The sequence below is a fragment of the Primulina eburnea genome, chromosome 14, assembly GCF_022965805.1.
Source record: "Primulina eburnea isolate SZY01 chromosome 14, ASM2296580v1, whole genome shotgun sequence".
Lineage (NCBI taxonomy): Eukaryota > Viridiplantae > Streptophyta > Magnoliopsida > Lamiales > Gesneriaceae > Primulina > Primulina eburnea.
In genome coordinates, this window is record NC_133114.1 from 28,462,229 (window position 1) to 28,483,204 (window position 20,976).

A 20,976-nucleotide genomic window follows, 5' to 3' on the forward strand; every position below is an offset into this window, starting at 1 on the left:
CTTAAATTTAATCAGCCAGGAATTCAAATCTACCTTAGATACCATCCATCATTCTCAGTTTCCGTCTCTTCGAAGTATTGAGTGGGCCTACGGATAACATTATTTAGTCATTTTCTGGATGGAGGTGAGTGGCTAGTTTGTCGTGGAAACACAGAACTTGGTCAGCTGAATCTTAATCTTTTGTGTTATAAATTTTATTTATATCTCTCTCTCTCTCTCTCTCTTTCTCAATTGTGTATCAAAATCATTACGATAGATATCGGTGCTTCTTACTAAAGTCGTGCGTACTTTTTCTTGATTTTTTTGTGGGATCTGGTCAAAACGAGCATCCGAAGGATTACATCTTAGGTATGGGTTCAAGTTCTTGTTTTTATATGGCGGATTTGAAGTTTTGTCTGTGATATTTGACTGAGGCATGCTTTGGACTGTTTCTTTGCGATGGAGGAAAGATAAAATCTTTGGGTAGAATCAAGAAAACGGATTGTGGGAAGGGTAAGATACAGTGTCTGTGCAGTTTTAATCTCGAAGGGATTCAATTCATGGGAATGGAAAGTGACTGCAAGAGCATAGTTGTGGTTTAGGAGGGATTTGTGAAGTTGAATTTACTGAAAAATGAACACCGTTGAAGAATCAAGGATATGGATTTGTGGGTAGGCTTAACACGTATGATTTTTCGGGCAATATTATTCAAGGGATTGAATTCTTGAAATGGAAAGTAATTGCAAAAGCATAGTGTGGTTTAGGAGGGATTTGAGGATTGAAGACAATCCTGCTTTAGCTGCTGCTGCTAGGGATGGGAGTGTATTACCAGTTTTTATATGGTGTCCTAAAGAAGAAGACCAATATTTACCTGGTCGAGTTTCACGGTGGTGGCTTAAGCAATCACTTATTCATTTGAAGCAATCTTTGAAATCTCTCGGGGCTGAATTTGTGTTGATCAAAGCACAGAGCACTCTTTCTGCTCTATTGGATTGCATAAGTGCTGTTGGGGCGACAAAAGTCGTGTTTAACCATCTCTATGGTGAATTTTTTCTAATCGTTTTTTTTTGGCTTACTATGTATATTGTGAGTGTAATAGATGATTTGATCTTTAAATACATGTATCGTTATAGGCTAAACACATATCTAGCTTGATTTGTGGGATCGTGGTCTGCCAGGTAGTTCATTGTTTTCTTAGAGTCCTAGACCTCTATCATTATTGGCTTCAGGTCCCTGTTGAAAGTTAAAATACCCCTAACAAGGTTTATTAAATAATATTTCTTTAGTTTGGTGATATATATTTAACCTTATATAGAAGTCTGGTTGATATATAATCTTCATATTGGAATGTGTCTTTTTTCAGATTTTGTTGAACTCGTTACTTAGGCACTTCCTGGAATTCTTAAATCTGGATTTGTTGTGTTCTATTCTAGATCCTGTTTCACTTGTCCGTGATCACAATATCAAACAAAAGTTGAGTGATATGGGAGTTAGTGTTCAAAGCTACAATGGTGAGCTATTGCACGAGCCTTGGGAAATATACAATGATGATGGAAATGCTTTTACAACATTTAAAGCGTTTTGGAATAAATCCTTAGACATGCAAATGGAACCCGCTGCACATATTCCTCCCTGCCAGTTGGTTCCAGCTGCAGGTAATAACTCTTTTCTTTTTGTTTTTGTGTCAATCTTGCTTTCATATCTACTTATTCTATCAATAGAGCATCGAGTGGTGGATAGATGCACAAGTTCAAAATTTGAGCTTGAGCTGAGCTTACGATCTTGTACTTGATGAAATCAGAATGAAACAAGAAACAAAACATGTGTGTGTGTGTGGATATATATATTGGCATTGAGAAAGTAAGTAAAAAGTCAAGCAATCTTTACGTGTTTTTGACAGGAAAAGTGGAGAATTGTTCTATTGAGGCGTTGGGTCTTGAAGATGAATCAGAAAAGTCGAGTAATGCATTACTGGGAAGGGGTTGGTCACCAGGTTGGACCAATTCTGACAAGGCTTTTACCGAATTTGTAGAAAATCATCTGCTCAACTACTCGAAAGATAGACTCAGGGTTGGGGGGAACTGCACGTCCCTCTTGTCCCCGCACCTTCATTTTGGGGAGCTAAGCATAAGGAAAGTTTTCCAGTGTGTAAGGATGAAACAAATAGTTTGGAAAAACGAACAAAATTTGTTTGGGGAAGAGAGCGCAAATCTTTTTCTCAAGGCCGTTGGATTAAGGGAGTATTCCCGATATATATGTTTTAATTTCCCATTTACTCATGAGAGATCATTGCGGGGAAACTTGAAATTTTTTCCTTGGAATGCTGACCAAGCACGATTCAAGGCTTGGCGACAGGGCCGAACGGGTTATCCACTAGTTGATGCGGGGATGAGAGAGCTTTGGGCTACTGGATGGATTCACAATAGGATAAGAGTGATAGTTTCAAGTTTCTTTGTGAAGTTTCTTCTCCTTCCGTGGCAATGGGGGATGAAGTATTTCTGGGATACGCTTCTGGATGCAGACCTGGAAAGTGATGTCCTGGGATGGCAATACATCTCCGGAAGTTTGCCTGATGGGCATGAAATTGACCGAATGGATAGCCCACAGGTAAGATAGTTTCATATTTTATGCTAACGCTCTCTATCTTAAAATGTATGTTGCTTACATCTTTTAGTATTGTTGATTCATGGCTGTGATCATAACATTAGGAATTCTGCACAGGATCATTATAAGTGTCTTGATTTGTGGTCCACTCAGCGAAACTGTAATGGTGCAAACCAAAATTTGAAAACACAGATTTATTTCTTTCCCTGACAAGGCTGGTTCTTCTGACTTTAGTTTAAAATTGCCAGTTTAAGAAAGTAGACTTGGGACTCGGTTGGGCAACAGATAGGGGGAAAAAATAACTTGAGATCTGTTGGATGTGTTTTGGTTCCTAGATTAACTGCAAGTCAATCTGTTAACATAAATGAAGAGAGCTCAGAATCGTGTAAGTTTTTTTTTTTAATGGATACAATGGGGGTGGGGAAATATATCTACCTCAACCCACGCAAGTGGGACTCTAGGGGCCTCTCAAGGTTAAGAAAACCTGAAATTGATGGTTTATTTGACGGTTGGCAATTATCAAACTTAAAGTGTGTGGAGACATGATTATCGGCATCAAAGCACACTGCAGAGACTTGGGGATATTATCAGTCCTGTACTTTAGATTTGTATTCAGGACGACATGTACCATTGCCTTGTGATTTTTCGGTGATTGTAAAATATATTCCATGTTGAATATGGCAGGAACATATGAGCCACTTTTTAAGTCTGGACTTTAGGTATCAAGATTTTATTTGCGTTTAAAATAGCTAAAATTGTATGCTGCACTCAACAGAGCTCTTAGGCGGCCTTCACATTCATTGGGTTTAGAGTATGACATTAACTTGTTCTTTGGACCCATTAATTCACACTGTTTTGAAAACTGTATCTTTTATTATCTTTAATTTTATCTCGATTTATGTTCCAGGTTCAGGGATTCAAGTTTGATCCAGATGGTGAATACGTGAGGCAGTGGTTACCCGAGTTAGCACGAATTCCTACCGAGTGGATTCATCATCCGTGGGATGCTCCTCTTATAGTGCTCACATCTGCTGGCGTAGACTTGGGGTCCAACTACCCTAAGCCTATAGTCGACATAGATTTGGCAAGGGTTGGGCTAACAGAAGCCATATCAATTATGCACACGAAAGAAGCAGCGGCAAACGCCAATGGAACAGACGAAGTCGTATTTGATAACTCTGAGACCTATGCCAATTCGTCCATTCCTAACGTAGTTGTGAAGGGAAGGACTCCGTTTTCAGCAATTTCATCTTACGATCAAAGGGTGCCGTCTATGCAGAATTCAAGAAGCAAGAAAAGACAGGAACGGGGGAAAGATGAAGGGAATTTGCGTGGCAGATGTGACGGAGGTGAATCCTTGAAAATGGACGACGATTTGTGCTCCACAGCTGAATCTTCTTCGAATAAAAAACAATTAACCAGAAGTAGATATTCATTCTCTGTTCCCCAATGTTGTTCAGCAATGTCAAAGGACGCATCAGCACAAGTTCAAGATTCCTCTGATCTCATGGACAAATGGCAAGAAGAAATCGACTCTGAAAACATGATGAATGAAAATGGTAGCTGTAAACCGCCTTTTTCGTTTCAATTTTTCTCAAATGCTATGGCATATCGAATTCTACTAGCTAAATCTGGTCTGTGTGTGCAGGATCCATCCATTTGCATACTTCAAGAGATGAGATCACTAATGAGGAGGAAAGATCATTGATTTGATCCAATGAGTGCAGAAGCATGAGAGGTTTTTGTTCTGGTATGTGTGGTTCTCTTGTAAATTAGTGCTTCACACCTAAATAATAACAGGTTTTTGTACGTGTTCTTTAGAAGATGGTGTATGTTATTAGGATTCTAAACACAATATTTATATTAAATTATATGTACATAGAGCAAGAAAACTCTCCTTTTTGTACATTTAATTTTTTAAAATCCCTTTATGAATATCTTATTTTTTAATTTGAAAGATATATTTCACGGACTATATATTTTCTAAATTCTTTTTTACATCTTAGCTTCTTCTATTTTATTGGAGTATTTAAAAAATAAAAATTACCGTGGATCATCCAACAAACCATGATGATATACATAAGATAATTTATTTAAAGCTTAATTTATTCGAGTTGTCTGTAATTGAGTTTAAAAGCCTAACTTTGGTAATCATCGACTGCTTTGCCGGTATTTTACCAGAAGCTTCCATATCTGCATCCCAACTGTTGAGAGTCGTCAACTTTCTTTCGACAAAAACAGTAATTTTGGCAATTTTCCAAAAAAAGAAGAAGAAAAAGAAGTAAGATTGGATTTTATTTTATGTATACGCAAACACAAAGAATAAGAACGTGCTGAGATTCGAGATAGCCTTTCTCTCAACATATTGGAATTTATTAGCTTGATCATGATTAGTATTTTATCTAGTTTTATTTGTATAATTTGAGCTATGTTATATATTTGAATATTATTATTATTATTATTTTCGAATCAATTTGAATATATATTCTAGTATTTTACATTCTACTCAATCAATTATTTGCTTCAAAACCACAAACGGTCAAAACAGTAAATCTAACTCCACAGGTAAAACCGTGATTATATTTTAAAAAACACTAACTGACATCATATAGCAACTAATTAAAAAAATTTTAAAAAAAAAAAACCGCAAAACTACACTCGATCAATCATATCTAAAAAGTCGATTCAATTGCGGTAAATGTTCACATATGTATCACCAATTAATTTGCATCGCATAAAAAATAATGTGGCTCCTTATTTAATCATTGATCAACCCTTCGGGCCTAGGGTTATCACCCAAAGGGAGGGGTCGAACAAACCGTTGCATGGGATAGATATCCTGTAAGCAGTTGGATTTCGTTATGCTCCAAATAAATAAGATCACCGAGTTGATAAACTTTTTCTATTTGTATCCTTACATGAGCCAAAATTTAGCCCTTTTTATTTCCCAATGCATAATGTAAATTTTCATTAAAATACTACATCGTCAATAGTTCATTTGTATTTGTATTCATATTCGTTTTACAAAAATTGTCGAGCCTAGATGATAAAGGAATACATTCTATTTCATTTTAAAGTGGTTTTAAGTCTTTTTATAAGCAACTGGGACAAGAGTATTTCGAAGACTCGGTCAAACCACTATCCACTTTCTTCTACCACTACAATGTAGGAGTAATGGGGGCACAATCATGGGCTAGTCATGAGTGGTTGATTGACATAGTGGGATGAAGCAGTGGGTGGTAACCACCACTTTATACGACTAGCTATAAATATCCATTAAGTTCATTTGTAAATCACATCTAATTAAAAATATTCAATTGTAAATCACACCTAAAAATATTCAAGAAAATTCTTGTGTATAATCTATGAGACTGCGAAAAAAATTGACTTTTTGAAGTGATATCGTGTTCAAGACGTTTTCAAACACTTAAGGGATCAAACACCAACAAAGACAAGTATGCTTTTGCATTAAATCTATAGTTTCATGTTAAAACTGACCAATTGTGTGTGTATGATTTCAAAACGCCGATTGAAATCTTGTCACAAAATTACTGTTTAGTACTAAATAATTTTGAACCAAGTAATATGGATACGTATTCTGGTTATTGATCAGTAACTACTCCTGATTCTTGATTCTTGACTTCTTGATTACTGACCTCAACTTTTAGAAGACTAACATAATGTGGATTGCTATCAATTTAACCGCAAGAGGCATAATTCAGATTTAGTGCTTATTTTTGTATATGAAATTTTATTCAGATATCAATATTCTATTATGATAATTGATTCAGGCTAAACTTTTGGTATTTATGTATTTTTGTATAAAAATATGTTTTAAGAACTAGGAAGATTGTCATCCACTTACTAAGTGATTTCCCCAAGTCATTCACTCATTCGGTCTAGATAAAAACGAGAATCATTTAGATAGAGATGCAATAATCGGTTGAATTCTGGAGCTGGTACGAAGCAACCGCGCTGGAAATAGCAGAAGAATGTCGCTACTATTAAAAATTAGTTATGCTAGAATAGCCGTAATCAGACCTGCTTTTTCCATATCTCTTGTTATTTTGGGGACCCTATTCACCTCGTTGAGCTTTTATTGAATCGAGAAATAAAATAGGTTTGATTGACACTCTTACTCCACATTTAACATATATTACATACATCACACTAGATAGATATCATATTCATGGAATATGATCTTTAGTCTTTAATTGTTGTAAGGAACTCATTAATTTTATTATTTAACATATATTTAGTTTCTTGTTGCTGCTGTAATTTTGATTTCGGTTGTAAAAAAATATTTTTCAGTTTTTATGAAATGAATAAACTGGTTTAAGAAAATAAGTCAAAAACTTGTGTGAGACGGCCTCACGGGTCGTATTATACATGCTTTAAGCTCTTTAAATAAGATTGAGCTGCCTCGCGAAAATTGTTGCCAAAGCAAACATCAGGGATGTACTATTAGGCCTTGGGCCTGCAGGCCCTTGTGAGCAAAACTCTCTGTGATAGAATGTCTACTACTCTGATTCTGTTCCCATTTACAAAAGTAATATACCCATATTTTTAAGAGATTCACTTTATAGTTTATACCCCCTTATAAACATGTCCAAACTGCAAACCAATTTGTAATGGGTATTACATTACTTGAGCATTTCCCTGTTGGTTTACTCTCTTAAAGTCGTGATAGATGTAAAAATTTGATGCTGCTCTATCCTTTTCCATTCAGGCGAGCTCAGTTGAGATTGAGCGCATTTGTAATGCAGTCGACCCTGGTATCCTAGAAACGGCAGCAGTTGGCGTGCCACCTCCTGATGGTGGACCGGAGCGGTTAGTAGTAGTTGTTGTGCTGAAAGATCCTGAGCCTCACAAGCCATTACCGGACATGAGCCTCATTTTTTATACTAAGAGTATTATTTTTTATTGTGAATAATCGGTAGTGTTTACCTGTCTCACAGATAAATATTCGTGAGATAAGGGCATGACGAGTATTATATGATATGTAGAGAACTAGTTATCTAACACATGCACGCTAGCAACAAAGACAATAATTTGTATGATTGTCCGTTGCTTCGTATCTATGTCTTGTTTCTGCTATAGCTTATTCATATGATTTGAACCCTTTGGCTTTCCTCAAAAGACGTTCAAATGAGACCACACGTATTCTACTTCCTCCTAGTAGCTTCTAATTTGCTTTACAGAATATATAGCAGATAAGAGAGGTTCTTCAAGTTGACAAGGGTCGTTCAAATAAATTTAAAATTTTAAAATCTTATACATAATTTCGCTATATATAAATCTTTTAACCACTATTTTTAATAACGCCAAATTAAAAGGACGTTAAAATTTGATTGGAACGACGTACGCAGTTGATCGAAGAGAGTTTTATGAAATTTTCACAAAATAAATCGGTTCAAGTTGGATATCCGTCTCACCTGAATTTTTGTGTATATGTATGTACATAAGAAAATAATAAAAAGATAAACTATATGTGTATGTTCAACAATTTGTAATATTTATGATACATATTAATTTTTTGGAATTGGTAACAATAATTCGAGTTCATAACTTATATTTTTTGTTCATCGAATATCATCCTGATATTTTTAACAAGCAGAAATAATTTCGAAAAGCATTTTCTATCAAGATATCCGTCTCACTAAATACAACTCGTGAGACTTTCTCACACAAGTTTTTGTTTTCTATCAAAAAGTTGAGGATGGAAGTACTTTTATTTGAAGGATACTATTGATTTTTTATAATTATTTCAACAATTTACTAAATTGTACTGATTAAACTACTTAAAATAATCTATATACATAATATTTTTATATTTACAAAATCAAAATTTATCCAATATTCCACGAAGATCACAAAATCTCGATTCGTAGGGCCACACAATTAAGTTGTGTATGTGGACTACTAAAAAATAAATAAACAAATAAATAAGTATCAAGACTTATAACTTCGTAATATTTCCTAAATACAGGGGCATATCGGGGAGTTGAGAATTTAAACGGAATTTTGAACGTGGACGTTACGATTCTCTAACCCAACTGCAAGTGTGCGGAATCATAGGATTCGTGGTTGGTTGGTAATTATCAAGAACAAACTCACTTGCACTCTTTTCCTAGTCTCTATCTAATTATCTCAATCATAATTTTTATATTGTTTTGAATTTAAATTTAATTTGAATTATTTGAGAATTTGAAATAAGTAATTACACAGCATAAATTTTTCGTGTTTATAATATTTTTATTAATTATATTACGTATTCGTATAATTTCATCATCTCATTAAACGATCTAAACAATACTTATTTTAAGCCGTTATTGAATCAAACATATTTCTTATACGTTAACTTTCACATTTTAATATTAAGTACTAATTAATAACAATATTTAATTTCATTATATTATATTTCCATATCTTGAAGTGTTTCATCTATGTGAATTCGTTGCTGAATAATTTGTTAAAACATAGCTATTCTATCGATAAAGCACGTGACTACTCTAGATAACTAATTTCATATACCATAATAAAAATATTCCCTATATTTATCCGTATTGTGTTATAGTATATTATCATAACTTGTAGCAAAATATTATTCCCCTTCCAGCTTGCTAAAATTCAAGAAATTCCGTTTCGTTTCAAGTTTTTCCACGTTTTTAATGTACCTTATAAGAAATTAATGTTCTAAAATTCGACCTAGACGGTGTTGTTAGTCAATCAGTCTAGATAACAAGACGCCTTGGACGCCTTAGGTGGCCCTAGGAAGGCGTCCTAGGCGTCGGCCAGCCGCACCGAAGAATTGCCTTTTATATTTGTTTTTTGAATTTTTTTGGGATTTTAATATAAATTAAAAATCGAATTTAATAAACACATGATTTTTTTTATAGATTATATATAAACCAAAGTCCAAGAAAAAATGCGATTTCTTGATTTGTCACAATACATCGAACAATATATTAGTCCGAGATCTAGAGTGAGAGAATTTCACAAGCATGATTTAACATCCGAAGAAGAAGATGATGATCGATAACGAACAAGTTATTTAAAATTATGGAGAATAAGTTGAGTAAATTTGTGATAATCTCTTAGTTATGTAATTTTGAAAGTAAATTTTTTTTTTAAATCCTAATAAAAGGGTGGGGACGACTCGAACTCGAGTCTATACACTGAATATTCCAGGTGAGACCACTGGATCATGCGCCCCGGTCACATTTGAATGCATTTTAAAATTTATGTTATTGTGATGAAATAATTATTCGTGATTTTTATATTGAAATCGTAGAATCCGTTTAACGGTATCTAATATCTGCCTAAGCTGCTTAGGAGTCTAGCGCCCAGCTAGGTTTACTGACTTATCAATCATTATTTGATTACTATAGCTTATCAATTTTGTCATAATATAATTGTCAAAACATTTTAAAACGTGCTTAGATTCTTTGGATGGAATAACATAAAGACAACAAAATAAACCGTGAACGACAAGCTGGCCATGTAAAATGTTCGCCATTCTATTATTCCAAAGTATATATATATATATATATATATATATATATATATATATATATATATATATATATATATATATATATATATATATATATATATATATATATATATATATATCAATCAATTTTTTTCGTACATATTACACATAAACATGGTTTGATTACTCCATAGGATATGCCCAATAATACAAAAGAACATATTTATTTGACAAAAACTTGTGTAAGACGGTCTCACGGGTCGTATTTGTGAAACGAATATCTTATTTGGGTCATCCATGAAAAAAATATTACTTTTTATGCTAAGAGTACGTATTACTTTTTATTGTGAATACCGGTAGGGTTGACCCGTCTCACAGATTAAGATCCGTGAGACTGTCTCACATGAGACCCACTCTATTTATTTTCTATGGGGTAAATATTTTCTAAATAATAGTTGGCCGAGAATAATATAATATAATTAAGAATCTCGTTGATTGAACTTATTAATTGTTACATATCTCATATCGAATGAATTTATTTTTTTAGAATTATATATATGGACTTGGACAACTTAGTCAATCAGTTTCACAGCTAGCGTTTGGGATGTATGATTGTCGACGTTATCTAATTTCATATATATAACTAATAACAACTTAATTTAGTCGAGGTGACATATCTAAACATTAATGACTCAATATAATAATACAATGCAATTTTCATTAATAAAATCCGATGGATAATCGAACAATAAAAGTTACAATTGCTTTCAAGTAGCGTTCAGATTCGAATGTGATATTTTAGAAATATTCTAAACTTTAAAGCCTTCAAGTAAGGAGTGTTCAAAATTCGAATGTAATATTTTATAAATATTCTAAAATTTAAAGCCTTCATAGCCGTCTTACTTTTTTACATGGATCAAAATTGTTGGCTCCATTTCATGTTGACAACTACATGAAAGCAAAAATTTGTGTGAGACAGTTTCATGAGTCGTATTTTGTGAGACGGATCTTATTTGAAACATCCATGAAAAAATATTTACTTTTTATACTAAGAGTATTACTTTTTATTGTGAATATCAGTAGAGTTGACCCGTCTCACAGATAAAGATTCGTGAAACCGTTTCATAAGAAACATACTCCTACATAAATATATATATATATATATATATATATATTATAATAATTATATTTTTTAATGTCATAATGTATTTTAATAATTATATATATTAGTGAAGTATTAAATTTTTTATATAAGTCATATGAAGTTCAATAAACAGAGTCTTTATTTACTAAGTATCAACTTGCAAGTTCAATTTGTATTTGAGTTTTTTTTAAAATTTATTTTTTAATTCATATATCAAAATTATATTGTAGTTTTTCTTTTTTTTTTTATAATTGTATTTTAATTTTTATTTAAATATAACTTATAAAAAATATTACACCATCATCAACACGTGTGTCGTTACAGTAATCTCATGAACCGTAACTCCTGAACTGAAACTCCGTGAACTATGACAGAATATCCACCAACGACTCCCATAAAACAGCCCACGCACCCGTTGCCTTCTCCGCGAACAGAAAACAGCGCTCATGAACAAGCAGCTAGATAGAGACTACACAGTGGACGAAGAGATAGGTAGGGGCAGATACGGCGTCGTTTTCAGATGCCATTCCACCTTGACGGGGGAATGCTTCGCCCTGAAGTCCATCGACAAGCGCCTCATCCAACACGATGCCGATGATAGCCACTGTCTTCGCAATGAGGCCAAGCTCATGCGCCTCGTCTCCGATCATCCCAATGTGCTTCATGTTTTCGATGTCTACGAGGATGATGATTGTGTGTACATTGTGTTGGAGCATTGTGGTTCGACCGATCTCTATCAACGGATTACTACCCCACCCGTTTTTCCTGAGAAAGAAGCTCACCGTGTAATGGTGAGTTTTGTGGGATTTATTTTGTTTTTCTTTGCCAGAATTTGGATGTATTTTTATAGAGATGTCTTAAGAAAGGAAAATGCCGTGCAAAATTAGTACTGTACCTAATTTGGCATCATATGTCTTAAGAAAGTAATCTTAAAAAAAACAAAAACAAAAAACAAAAGCTTATTTCAGTTTTTGGATCTCTTTTCTAGGTGCCATTGATGGACGCCATAGCTCATTGCCACCGCCGTGGAGTATCCCACCGGGACATCAAACCGGATAACATTCTGTTCAACAACTACAACCAGCTGAAGCTGGCGGATTTTGGCTCCGCTGAGTACTTCCACAGTGGGGTTCCCATGTCCGGCATTGTGGGGACACCATACTATGTCGCCCCAGAGGTGGTGGCAGGGAGGGACTACAATGAAAAGGTAGATGTGTGGAGCGCAGGTGTCATTTTGTACATAATGTTGGCCGGGATCCCTCCTTTTTACGGGGACTCGGCGACAGATATCTTTGAAGCTGTGAGGAGGGCGAATTTGAGATTCCCGAAGAGCATTTTCGGGTTGGTCTCCTCGGAAGCTAAAGACTTGTTGAGAAAGATGCTTTGCAAGGATGTGCACAGAAGGTTTTCTGCGGAAGAAGTTCTGAGTAAGTGATTAAAGCTTTCGAGTAAAGTTTGGATCTTTTTCTTATGCTACCTTGTGCCATGAGGTTCATCCAATGTTGTAAAAGAGTTACGTATGTCTTTTAACGTTCTCTAACTACATTGCATTACAAGAAAAAAAAGGATACAGCTCTCAAGGTTCGTCCAATGTTGTGACAGGATCACATATGTTTTTTCATGTGGTCCAATATCGAAAAAATTGATGTAGCTCCAATTGTTATTGGATCAATACTAACCAAAATTGAGGGTATGAGGCAACCCAATGCTCCAATTCATTGCAAGAATGCTTTAATAACATTCAAACATGTCAAATGTGAGGTGCAACTTGAAATATGTTACTATTTCTCCTGTTTCTTGCAGAGCATCCATGGATGATTGACTGTGGAGACTCCAGACCAGTGTGTTTTCAAGCTTAAGAAGACAGTTTTCAATTCGAGCGCGTGTATGTAGGCACCCTTAGTCCATATAACTGTGTGTAAGTAGTGGAATGTATATATAGCTCTGCACAAAGCATTTGTAGAACTGTGCAGATTGCGGAACTTAGTGGCCTGAGGTCAAATAATCCCGAGCAAGCCTTCTGTCCGAGGTAACGCCGGTACATTAACTTGACTTTTTGTTGCCGTGTTTCTTCTTAAGCTAGAACGAGTCGCCTTGATATTTGACTCTGTTTGTGTACGTAACAAACTTTCTTTCCCTTGAGCTGACTCTTATGGATCAAGCTCTCTTGGAAGGTATCTATCTATAGAATTAATTGATCAAAATTTCTGTGGTATGATAAATTTAGGTTAAATTTCCAGTACAAACCTTACTGTTTTGGTGCAAAATGACGAGGCATTAATGATTTCAACATCCTTGTATAGTCTCACGTTTCCACGATAATTGGATTCCAGGACCTTACTGTTTTTCACTCGTATCTTTCCATTTATTACATCTATATTATAATTTTTTTATTATCCAAGTGTCTAAATCTCTATAAATTTGAAGTCTCGTGTAGCGGTATTAATAAGGTCGTCTCCAATCCAGAAATCTATTTTGGTGTAAATTCTGCATTAAAATAGTGTGATTTCTGCACAAATACAACGTTCATCTCCATCTCCGACTAATTATATATTAATTGAATTATATGTAATACGAATTAATTATTATAAATGGGTAATCAGTTTCTATCCTAACCCAGCTCTAATAAAATAAAATAATATTATCTAAAATACAATTAATAATATGTATAATATAATTAAAAACCAAATATAATTAAAAAAAAAATTGCTCTACGCCAAATTGGCGCAAAGCTAACCTCTAATGATCATGTAATTCTCTTTATATCAACTTGGAATATATTTTTGGAATAAATAATTAAATGAGAAAAAATTAAAGAATTGGATTTCTTAATCATGTTTAGTGCCAAGGTTCCACATGTCTATATTTTCTGGTGGGGCATGTCAGTTCATAGATTCCATATATAGAAAAATGCTTGGTGGTTTATTCGATGGGGAGAAGAACGGATCAAAAAACGAAAATGAATTTGGGGGGGTGGGGGTGGGGGGTGAGGGTTGGGGATATATAAAAATAAGATAGTGGATATGGATATACAAAATTATAATAATTATTATTTCTGTTCATATATTCTTACAAAAGGTAATTATAAAACAATATTAATTTAATACAACAAAATCTAGAAAAAAGCTAAACTACTGTCGGAGCAACCAGGTACAATATCAAAAGTTTTAACTTCATAACATGTTTACCAAAATTCAAGTTAAAAATGGCAAAAAAAATAAAATAAAATTTTAATTATTTTTATCTAATTAGTTATGTAAACATCACAGTGAGAAAAAATATATAAATCCCTATTTGTTATCTTATTTATCAAAGTTTAACTTTTTAATTTATCATGCTTAACCATTTTAAGTTGCGTTAGATAAATCTCGCAACTTCAAACTCATCCATAAAAATATTTTCTTGGAGAGTACATCCCCAAATTTTTATCTCACTCTATATAATTTAACATGGCAAATTTTGTGAATCCACCAACAAAGGTAATTTTGCGTATATTGTTAATGAGATGAAATTAAAATGCTTTTATAATAATACGGGAAAGTGAGATGATATACATTTCTTTAATGTTAAACTAGAAATACAAAATTTTTAAATCGTACAATAAATCGAATTCATGACATATACATACATATATAATTAATTAATCCCTTTATTATAGGATAAATATATTGATTCAAATTACTAAATTATTACTAAGTTAATTTAAAGCCACCTAAACCCATGAGCTACACAAATAAAGGACCGTGTTGTTCTTTTTAAATAATAGGATTGTGCTATGATGGCTTGTAGTTATCTAGCATTAAGATCTCAAGTTTGTGACGAGATTTTAAGTGCAATAGTCAATTGTAATAAACCATCTTTAAACTCAAAAAAAAAAAAAAAAACGAACTCGGCAAACTGGCCACAGGTGATGATAATACAGTGTAAAATCATAAAACCATTCACTAAACCATTTTATGATCAACGGAGAACACTTACATTATACAGAGACGGATTTAGGCAGTGTGTTTCGACATGTCGGTATTAACTTTTGCGGCATGCATGAGCGCATCACAAAAGATCCAACTCCCCCAATAGATTGGGAAACTACACGAAAGGTTGAAATTATTACAGTCCTCCCAGTTTTCTTCTGGTATCTTCTACACATAATTTCTGGTCTGCGAGCACCCAGGTGAAAGTGATGGTCAAAGTCCAAGAGATTGCTCATCTCCATTAGCGCCATACACAACGCTTACATCGTTTTTTAGGGAAATCGATTTCATCCTATTTTTCTACCAAGAAATGACTGCAAAGATAAATGAAACTGGAATTAATATTGTTGTTTTGGTCTTAAAAGGGGAGATATACTTTCCTGAAAACACCCACAAAACACACCATTAGAGGGTTAACAATCTATAGTTCACAAGGTTAGATTCTCACTCCATAATTTGTTTATATGTCGATCTTATGTATGGTATATACCAGGAATGTGTACATCATGACTCCACATTGATTAACGCAACAGGCATATCTCACTTCATGCAATATAGAAACATCCAACACCATAGAGGAGTAAAATGAAAGCAGAACAAGATATGCATAGAATGAGTGGTATGAATATTGAAATTCTCGAAAGCAAACAATGACAAAATTGATTTAGGCATAAAATACATAATATCAAAGCTCGAAGAAGTGATAAAGAATAATGATGGTATTTCAGAATCGACTAATACAAGATTAATTAAATGAGTATCGAGTAATATTGTACCTTCATTTTTGGTTGTGGAGTGGCCAGCTTAGTTGTAGTTGTACTCCCAAATCCAAACTTAGGATGCTTCTCAGCCGGCTTTAATATTTGGAAAGAGCACATCAGAGTCTCGTCAACACTCATCATTGCTCCAGCATTGTCAAATTCTCCACAGTAATTAGGTGCGGAGAATATTGTAACGAGTTGTCTATCAGCGAAGAACTCGTATCCATCCTCAACTACCTGTAATAATTCTGATGACCAATTGATAACCAGAATTCTGTATTCATATCAATAAAAAATAAGGTAATAAATAACATACAGTCCAAACCTGGTGGGCACGACAAATAAGATCAAGATCATGCTTTTGAAGAAAATCTGTCACCTTATCTGCACCAAAGGTGTATGATACTCCCCTATCATTCACACCCCATCCCCGGACTTCTTTACTGGGATCCGACCAAAGAAGATCGCATAACAAACCAGTTTCAGGAACATCAGTAGGACGATGTAGATTTCTAATTTGGTCCAAATCTTGCAGATCAGGAGAAAGTCCTCCATGCATGCACAATATCTTTTCATCTATTAGAGCCGCAACAGGTAGACAATTAAAACAATCTGTGAATATTTTCCACAGGCGTACATTAAATCTTCTTTTGCACTCGTCATAAAATCCATATATACGGTTGACAGATGCACATTCATGGTTGCCCCTTAGCAAGAAGAAATTTTCAGGATACTTTATTTTATAGGCGAGTAGAAGGCAAATTGTTTCTAAACTTTGCTTCCCACGATCTACATAATCTCCCAAGAATAAGTAATTAGATTTTGGCGGCAACCCCCCATATTCGAACAGTCTAAGAAGATCAGAATATTGACCATGAATATCCCCTGTAAAATATGTTATAAGAATAAGCAAGACAAAAAAATAATAACAGCTTGATAGAAAATAGAATAACGTAACCTTGAATTAATCAATAATGATCAGCCATAAAACGTGATTGAGGGAAAAAACGAGACATGAGGTGCATGTGCTTTACTTCTACAGGAAAACCAAGAAATGATGACCCACGGAATGAGAATAAAACTACCACCTTGACTTCTACCATATGAACACATGAGACAATATTTTAGACAATATTTTAAACAAGTAATCATCCCAAGTAAATATAAAATAAGTCGGCATTCAATACTAATTGCGCCAACCCGAAATTCGATCATCGAAAAATAATTAGTGAGGGATACATGCTCATTAAGAATATTCCGGCAGCATGTACCTGTTGTACTAAAATGATTTAAGTGAATAAATTACCAACCACAAACACAATTGCGAAGATATAGAAGATAACTGGGAACCTGAGGGATTTATCTAGAAGTATCTCGCGCTCTTTACACTGAACTGTTCCAACATGAGAATACGAGAATGAAACATTAACACGATTTCAAAAACACGAGAAAATACTCAGAATATAAGGTAAAACAGCAAAACATGTGTACATTTACATAGAAACACAAACAGCACCAGTTCAACACGTACCCATCTGATTTTGAAAATGAAATATTCCAGTGTTCCAGTACAAGAAAAGAGGCATTTATTCTAAAAATTTCACATCTAACCTCGAGACTTTTCATTATAAAACCATAGCTGATGCAACTCATGATGGTCATACAGAAGACTGACAACAATTTATCAAGACTTTAGAGTAACTTTTAACTGCAAATATCTTAGAAGATCAAACAACGTTTGAGCCAATAATATGTGAAAAGCAGGGAATTGAGGTCTTGGATCTCTAGAATTCCAAAACATGTTTAAAACAATGAGCAGGCAGTATAGTACTTATCACCACATCATCCTTTCCCATTCAAAATTTTCAGCATTCACCAACACAACAAAGTTTGGGCAAAACTATCCGTCAAATAAAGAGCAGCAAGTTGATAGCGTGGTAACACAGAGATGGATTTCATTGCAGTGCCTGGAAATAGAAGCATTCATAGAACATTGTACGGTTTAAACCTGTCCTTGTGCCAAAACATAGCCCAAGGAAACAGATGCATAGTAAGAGCCTAAATGGCAAGAATTTTTTTTCTTAATCAAGTCCAACAGTCAAAATCATCAAGTTTCTGAGTTTCATGAAAAATCAAGAACGGTGCTTTCCTCAAAGAAAATGCTCCATGAGGATAATTATACTAAGAAAGAATGGTATATGAACACCTAAACTGTTAAAAGGATGCCACCCACTACTGAGGAAAAAAGATTATCCCGTAGTTAATTACAAATTTAAACGATTAAAATCGCCATTAAAAAAAACAATATGTCAAAAAATGAATTTATCATAAACAAATATTAGTCCAAGTCAGAATTTGTGTCCTTTTTATGGGTAATATTTGGGTTGTCAGTGGTTTTTCAGTTGAAAACTAAAAAAAAACTTAAATAGGAGGATGCCACATCCTCCAATAGTGCCTTCCTATATTTATTAATGAACTTGTTTTGCACAAAACGAGAGAGAGAAAATGATGTCAGACGTAGAAATAAAAAGAGCAGAACATAGGGTAACATCAGACAAAGATTTCCAGTCAAATATCCAAGCATTGCTAGCCATCGCATTCGAGCATCTTTACAAGAGGCTGAACAATGGCCTCCATACACCCGACTAACAATGTAAAAGTAAGGGCAGGAGTTATAGATTCTGTAATCATGAAATATGTCTTGCATGCTAGAGAATGCAGTTATATTTCGGGAAAGATCCCATTAGTCATTCCACAAATCGCAAACATCGTAATTATACTTTTTCCTACAATAAGAATTATCAACACCCTTAGGTAATATAAGCAATAAACAAAAAAGAGGAAGTACAAAAAGTGTCTAGCTTCCAATTGTTAAGCTTTTAGACGCAAGCCAACCAAATTAAACCCCTTTTACAAGGTCAAGCTCAACGTTCCGCATGAATCCACTGTCATCATCCAGTACAAAGCGATAGAACAAAATGACATGATTCTCGGAAGAGATAAACCTTAAAAACACGCTGTCATTACGTGGTCATACACATAATGTGGAATTTCTCACACAAAATCCCTTACTTAAAACGAGAAATTCAAACTCATAAATCTTTCCGGGCGTTTAGTTACCTGGCCTTGGTCAACTTTTCATTATGAATAATAACCCAACTAGTGTATTTCGATGCATCCATTTTAAAAAAAAATTAGGCGTTCAAGACAGGAAAATTAAATTGAACAAAAAAAACGCATAGACACATCGAGAAAATCAAGAAATTTCAACAAGACCACCAATTAAGCAGTAAATTAACGAAAAGAACCCCATGAAACCAAAAACCCATCTCAAATATACGTAGAAAAACAGCCTAAATTCTTAGTAAAACCATACCGCAGATCTTAATGGGTGCCTCGAGGTCGAGAAGATTAGGCTGTTTCAAGAAAATCTCCTTGGACTGCAAACAAAGATGCTTGATCTCTGCCTCCGAAAGCTGAACCTGCTTCCCAGGCCTCCCTTTCACCTCCAACAAACGGTTGATTACATCATCAAGCGACGCCGAGTCCATATCCCGTTCCAAAATCCAACAAATTTGGATACAAGCAAAATTAAATCAAGGAAGGAAGTTACTGAATTTTCCAGGCTTGGGAATTCTTCGTGTAATCAAGATTGACTAAATTCGAGGGTTCAAAATGGAAGACTTTAGCTTTTGAATTATTATTTTTTTTATTTCACACATTTTAAAACATTCATATCCACTCTACGCGTCCACTATCCGTACCACTCTTGTTTCTTTCTTTATTTATTTTTTAAAAAGTTCATTTTAATTTTTATATTATGACTTAATTTTAAAAGTTAATCGCACCTTTATTTTGAATTTTTTGTATGTTTTAAATTATTTCTAATCAACTCTCCAAACACGAGTCAACTTTATCGATATTCACGATAAAAAATAATACTCTTAACATAAAAAGTAATATTTTCTCATGTAAGATTCAAATAAGAGATATGTCTCACAAAATACGAAGATTCAAATAAGAGATATGTCTCACAAAATACGACCCGTGAGACCGTCTCACATAAGTTTTTGTCTATTTATATATCATTTTTTGAATATCAATTTTGATATTTATTATATGTCATATATAGTTTGTAAAATACACAATCGAATCTTGGTTTTTTTTTTTTTAGATTAAAGATAGGAAAATAAATTTATACAAATATTTATCAAGTTCTAGTAAATACATATTTTTAGAATTGTTTTTAAAGCTTTTCATGTTTATTACTGTTCGCACCACTATAAAATGAGATATGTTTGGAATTTAAAAAAAAAAAATTGCTGCTCTCTTAAAAAAAAATTGGTCATCATCGAATTTCTTCCGTCCTTTTTAGGCAAAAACTTGTGTGAGACGGTCTCACGGGTCTATCTGGCGAGGATCTCTTATTATTCTATTTGCAATCTACTATAATTGACAACATTTCATCAGTTCGTTTTGTCATTATCAACAATTTTCGAATATTTGTTTTGAGTAACTTTGCATCCTTTTAGAGAGGTTTTTGACAACTTACCGGCTTCAAGATTGGTCTAAATATTTTTAAGAACTTATTTTGCTATCAAAAAAGTATTTTTAAAAAATTGTGTTATCTAATCTTATTTTTTACGATCTTATCGTGAATATTTTTTTTAAGACAAAATATCTTATTAATTTTATCATATCTCAAATCTACTATCATATAATATATCATGCAAATAATAATAACTAAATATTATATTTGTGATTGAAATTATCATATTTAATAATTAATATGTTAAAAATAATTATTGTCTTATTTGTAATGTCACGTATTTTTTTAAAAAAAGAATCTTATAATATCAAACACATCATATATTTAAGATTCATTATTTTATTTTATCCAAACAAACTAACAATTTATTTTTAAAACAAACTTATACAATTTATAATTTCTTAAAATCTCATAAGTTGTTTTTTTATTAAAAAAAATAGTTAAATACCATGTTAATATTGTTTCAATCGACA

General features: G+C 33.6%; 3 protein-coding genes across 5 annotated transcripts; 2 read left to right on the forward strand and 1 right to left on the reverse strand.

The window, feature by feature from the left end:
* Window positions 1–130: 130 nt before the first annotated feature.
* LOC140811067 (cryptochrome-1-like) lies at window positions 131–4,489 on the forward strand. 2 transcript variants are annotated; one of them, XM_073168941.1, is made up of 5 exons: window positions 131–1,021; window positions 1,413–1,634; window positions 1,880–2,586; window positions 3,491–4,142; window positions 4,232–4,489. In XM_073168941.1, exons 1-5 carry the CDS (start codon window positions 709–711, stop codon window positions 4,294–4,296), a joined length of 1,959 nt encoding a protein of 652 aa, XP_073025042.1. In that variant the 5' UTR covers window positions 131–708; the 3' UTR covers window positions 4,297–4,489. The 2 variants fall into 2 exon arrangements, with proteins under 2 accessions (XP_073025042.1, XP_073025043.1); XM_073168942.1 differs by having other exon boundaries at window positions 879–1,157.
* Window positions 4,490–11,627: 7,138 nt separating this feature from the next.
* Window positions 11,628–13,417, forward strand: LOC140812079 (phosphoenolpyruvate carboxylase kinase 2-like). Its single transcript, XM_073170274.1, has 3 exons — window positions 11,628–12,013; window positions 12,211–12,649; window positions 13,026–13,417. The coding sequence occupies exons 1-3, from the start codon at window positions 11,669–11,671 to the stop codon at window positions 13,079–13,081; spliced, it is 840 nt and encodes a 279-aa protein (XP_073026375.1). The 5' UTR covers window positions 11,628–11,668; the 3' UTR covers window positions 13,082–13,417.
* Window positions 13,418–15,130: 1,713 nt separating this feature from the next.
* LOC140811766 (serine/threonine-protein phosphatase PP1 isozyme 3-like) lies at window positions 15,131–19,657 on the reverse strand. 2 transcript variants are annotated; one of them, XM_073169833.1, is made up of 4 exons: window positions 19,331–19,657; window positions 16,280–16,839; window positions 15,970–16,191; window positions 15,131–15,573 (listed from the first exon to the last, which is right to left on the reverse strand). In XM_073169833.1, exons 1-4 carry the CDS (start codon window positions 19,503–19,505, stop codon window positions 15,532–15,534), a joined length of 999 nt encoding a protein of 332 aa, XP_073025934.1. In that variant the 5' UTR covers window positions 19,506–19,657; the 3' UTR covers window positions 15,131–15,531. The 2 variants fall into 2 exon arrangements, with proteins under 2 accessions (XP_073025934.1, XP_073025935.1); XM_073169834.1 differs by having other exon boundaries at window positions 15,131–15,507; window positions 19,331–19,655.
* Window positions 19,658–20,976: the final 1,319 nt, after the last annotated feature.

Coding starts and splice junctions, on each gene's coding strand:
- LOC140811067 (XM_073168941.1), top strand. CDS start 709: ATGGAAAGTAATTGCAAAAGCATAGTGTGGTTTAGGAGGGATTTGAGG. Junction 2,587..3,490: donor ACCGAATGGATAGCCCACAG/GTAAGATAGTTT, acceptor TTTATGTTCCAG/GTTCAGGGATTCAAGTTTGA. Junction 4,143..4,231: donor AAACATGATGAATGAAAATG/GTAGCTGTAAAC, acceptor CTGTGTGTGCAG/GATCCATCCATTTGCATACT.
- LOC140812079 (XM_073170274.1), top strand. CDS start 11,669: ATGAACAAGCAGCTAGATAGAGACTACACAGTGGACGAAGAGATAGGT. Junction 12,014..12,210: donor AAGAAGCTCACCGTGTAATG/GTGAGTTTTGTG, acceptor TCTCTTTTCTAG/GTGCCATTGATGGACGCCAT. Junction 12,650..13,025: donor TTCTGCGGAAGAAGTTCTGA/GTAAGTGATTAA, acceptor TGTTTCTTGCAG/AGCATCCATGGATGATTGAC.
- LOC140811766 (XM_073169833.1), bottom strand. CDS start 19,505: ATGGACTCGGCGTCGCTTGATGATGTAATCAACCGTTTGTTGGAGGTG. Junction 16,840..19,330: donor GGCACCCATTAAGATCTGCG/GTATGGTTTTAC, acceptor CATATTTTACAG/GGGATATTCATGGTCAATAT. Junction 15,574..15,969: donor CTCCACAACCAAAAATGAAG/GTACAATATTAC, acceptor GGGTGTTTTCAG/GAAAGTATATCTCCCCTTTT.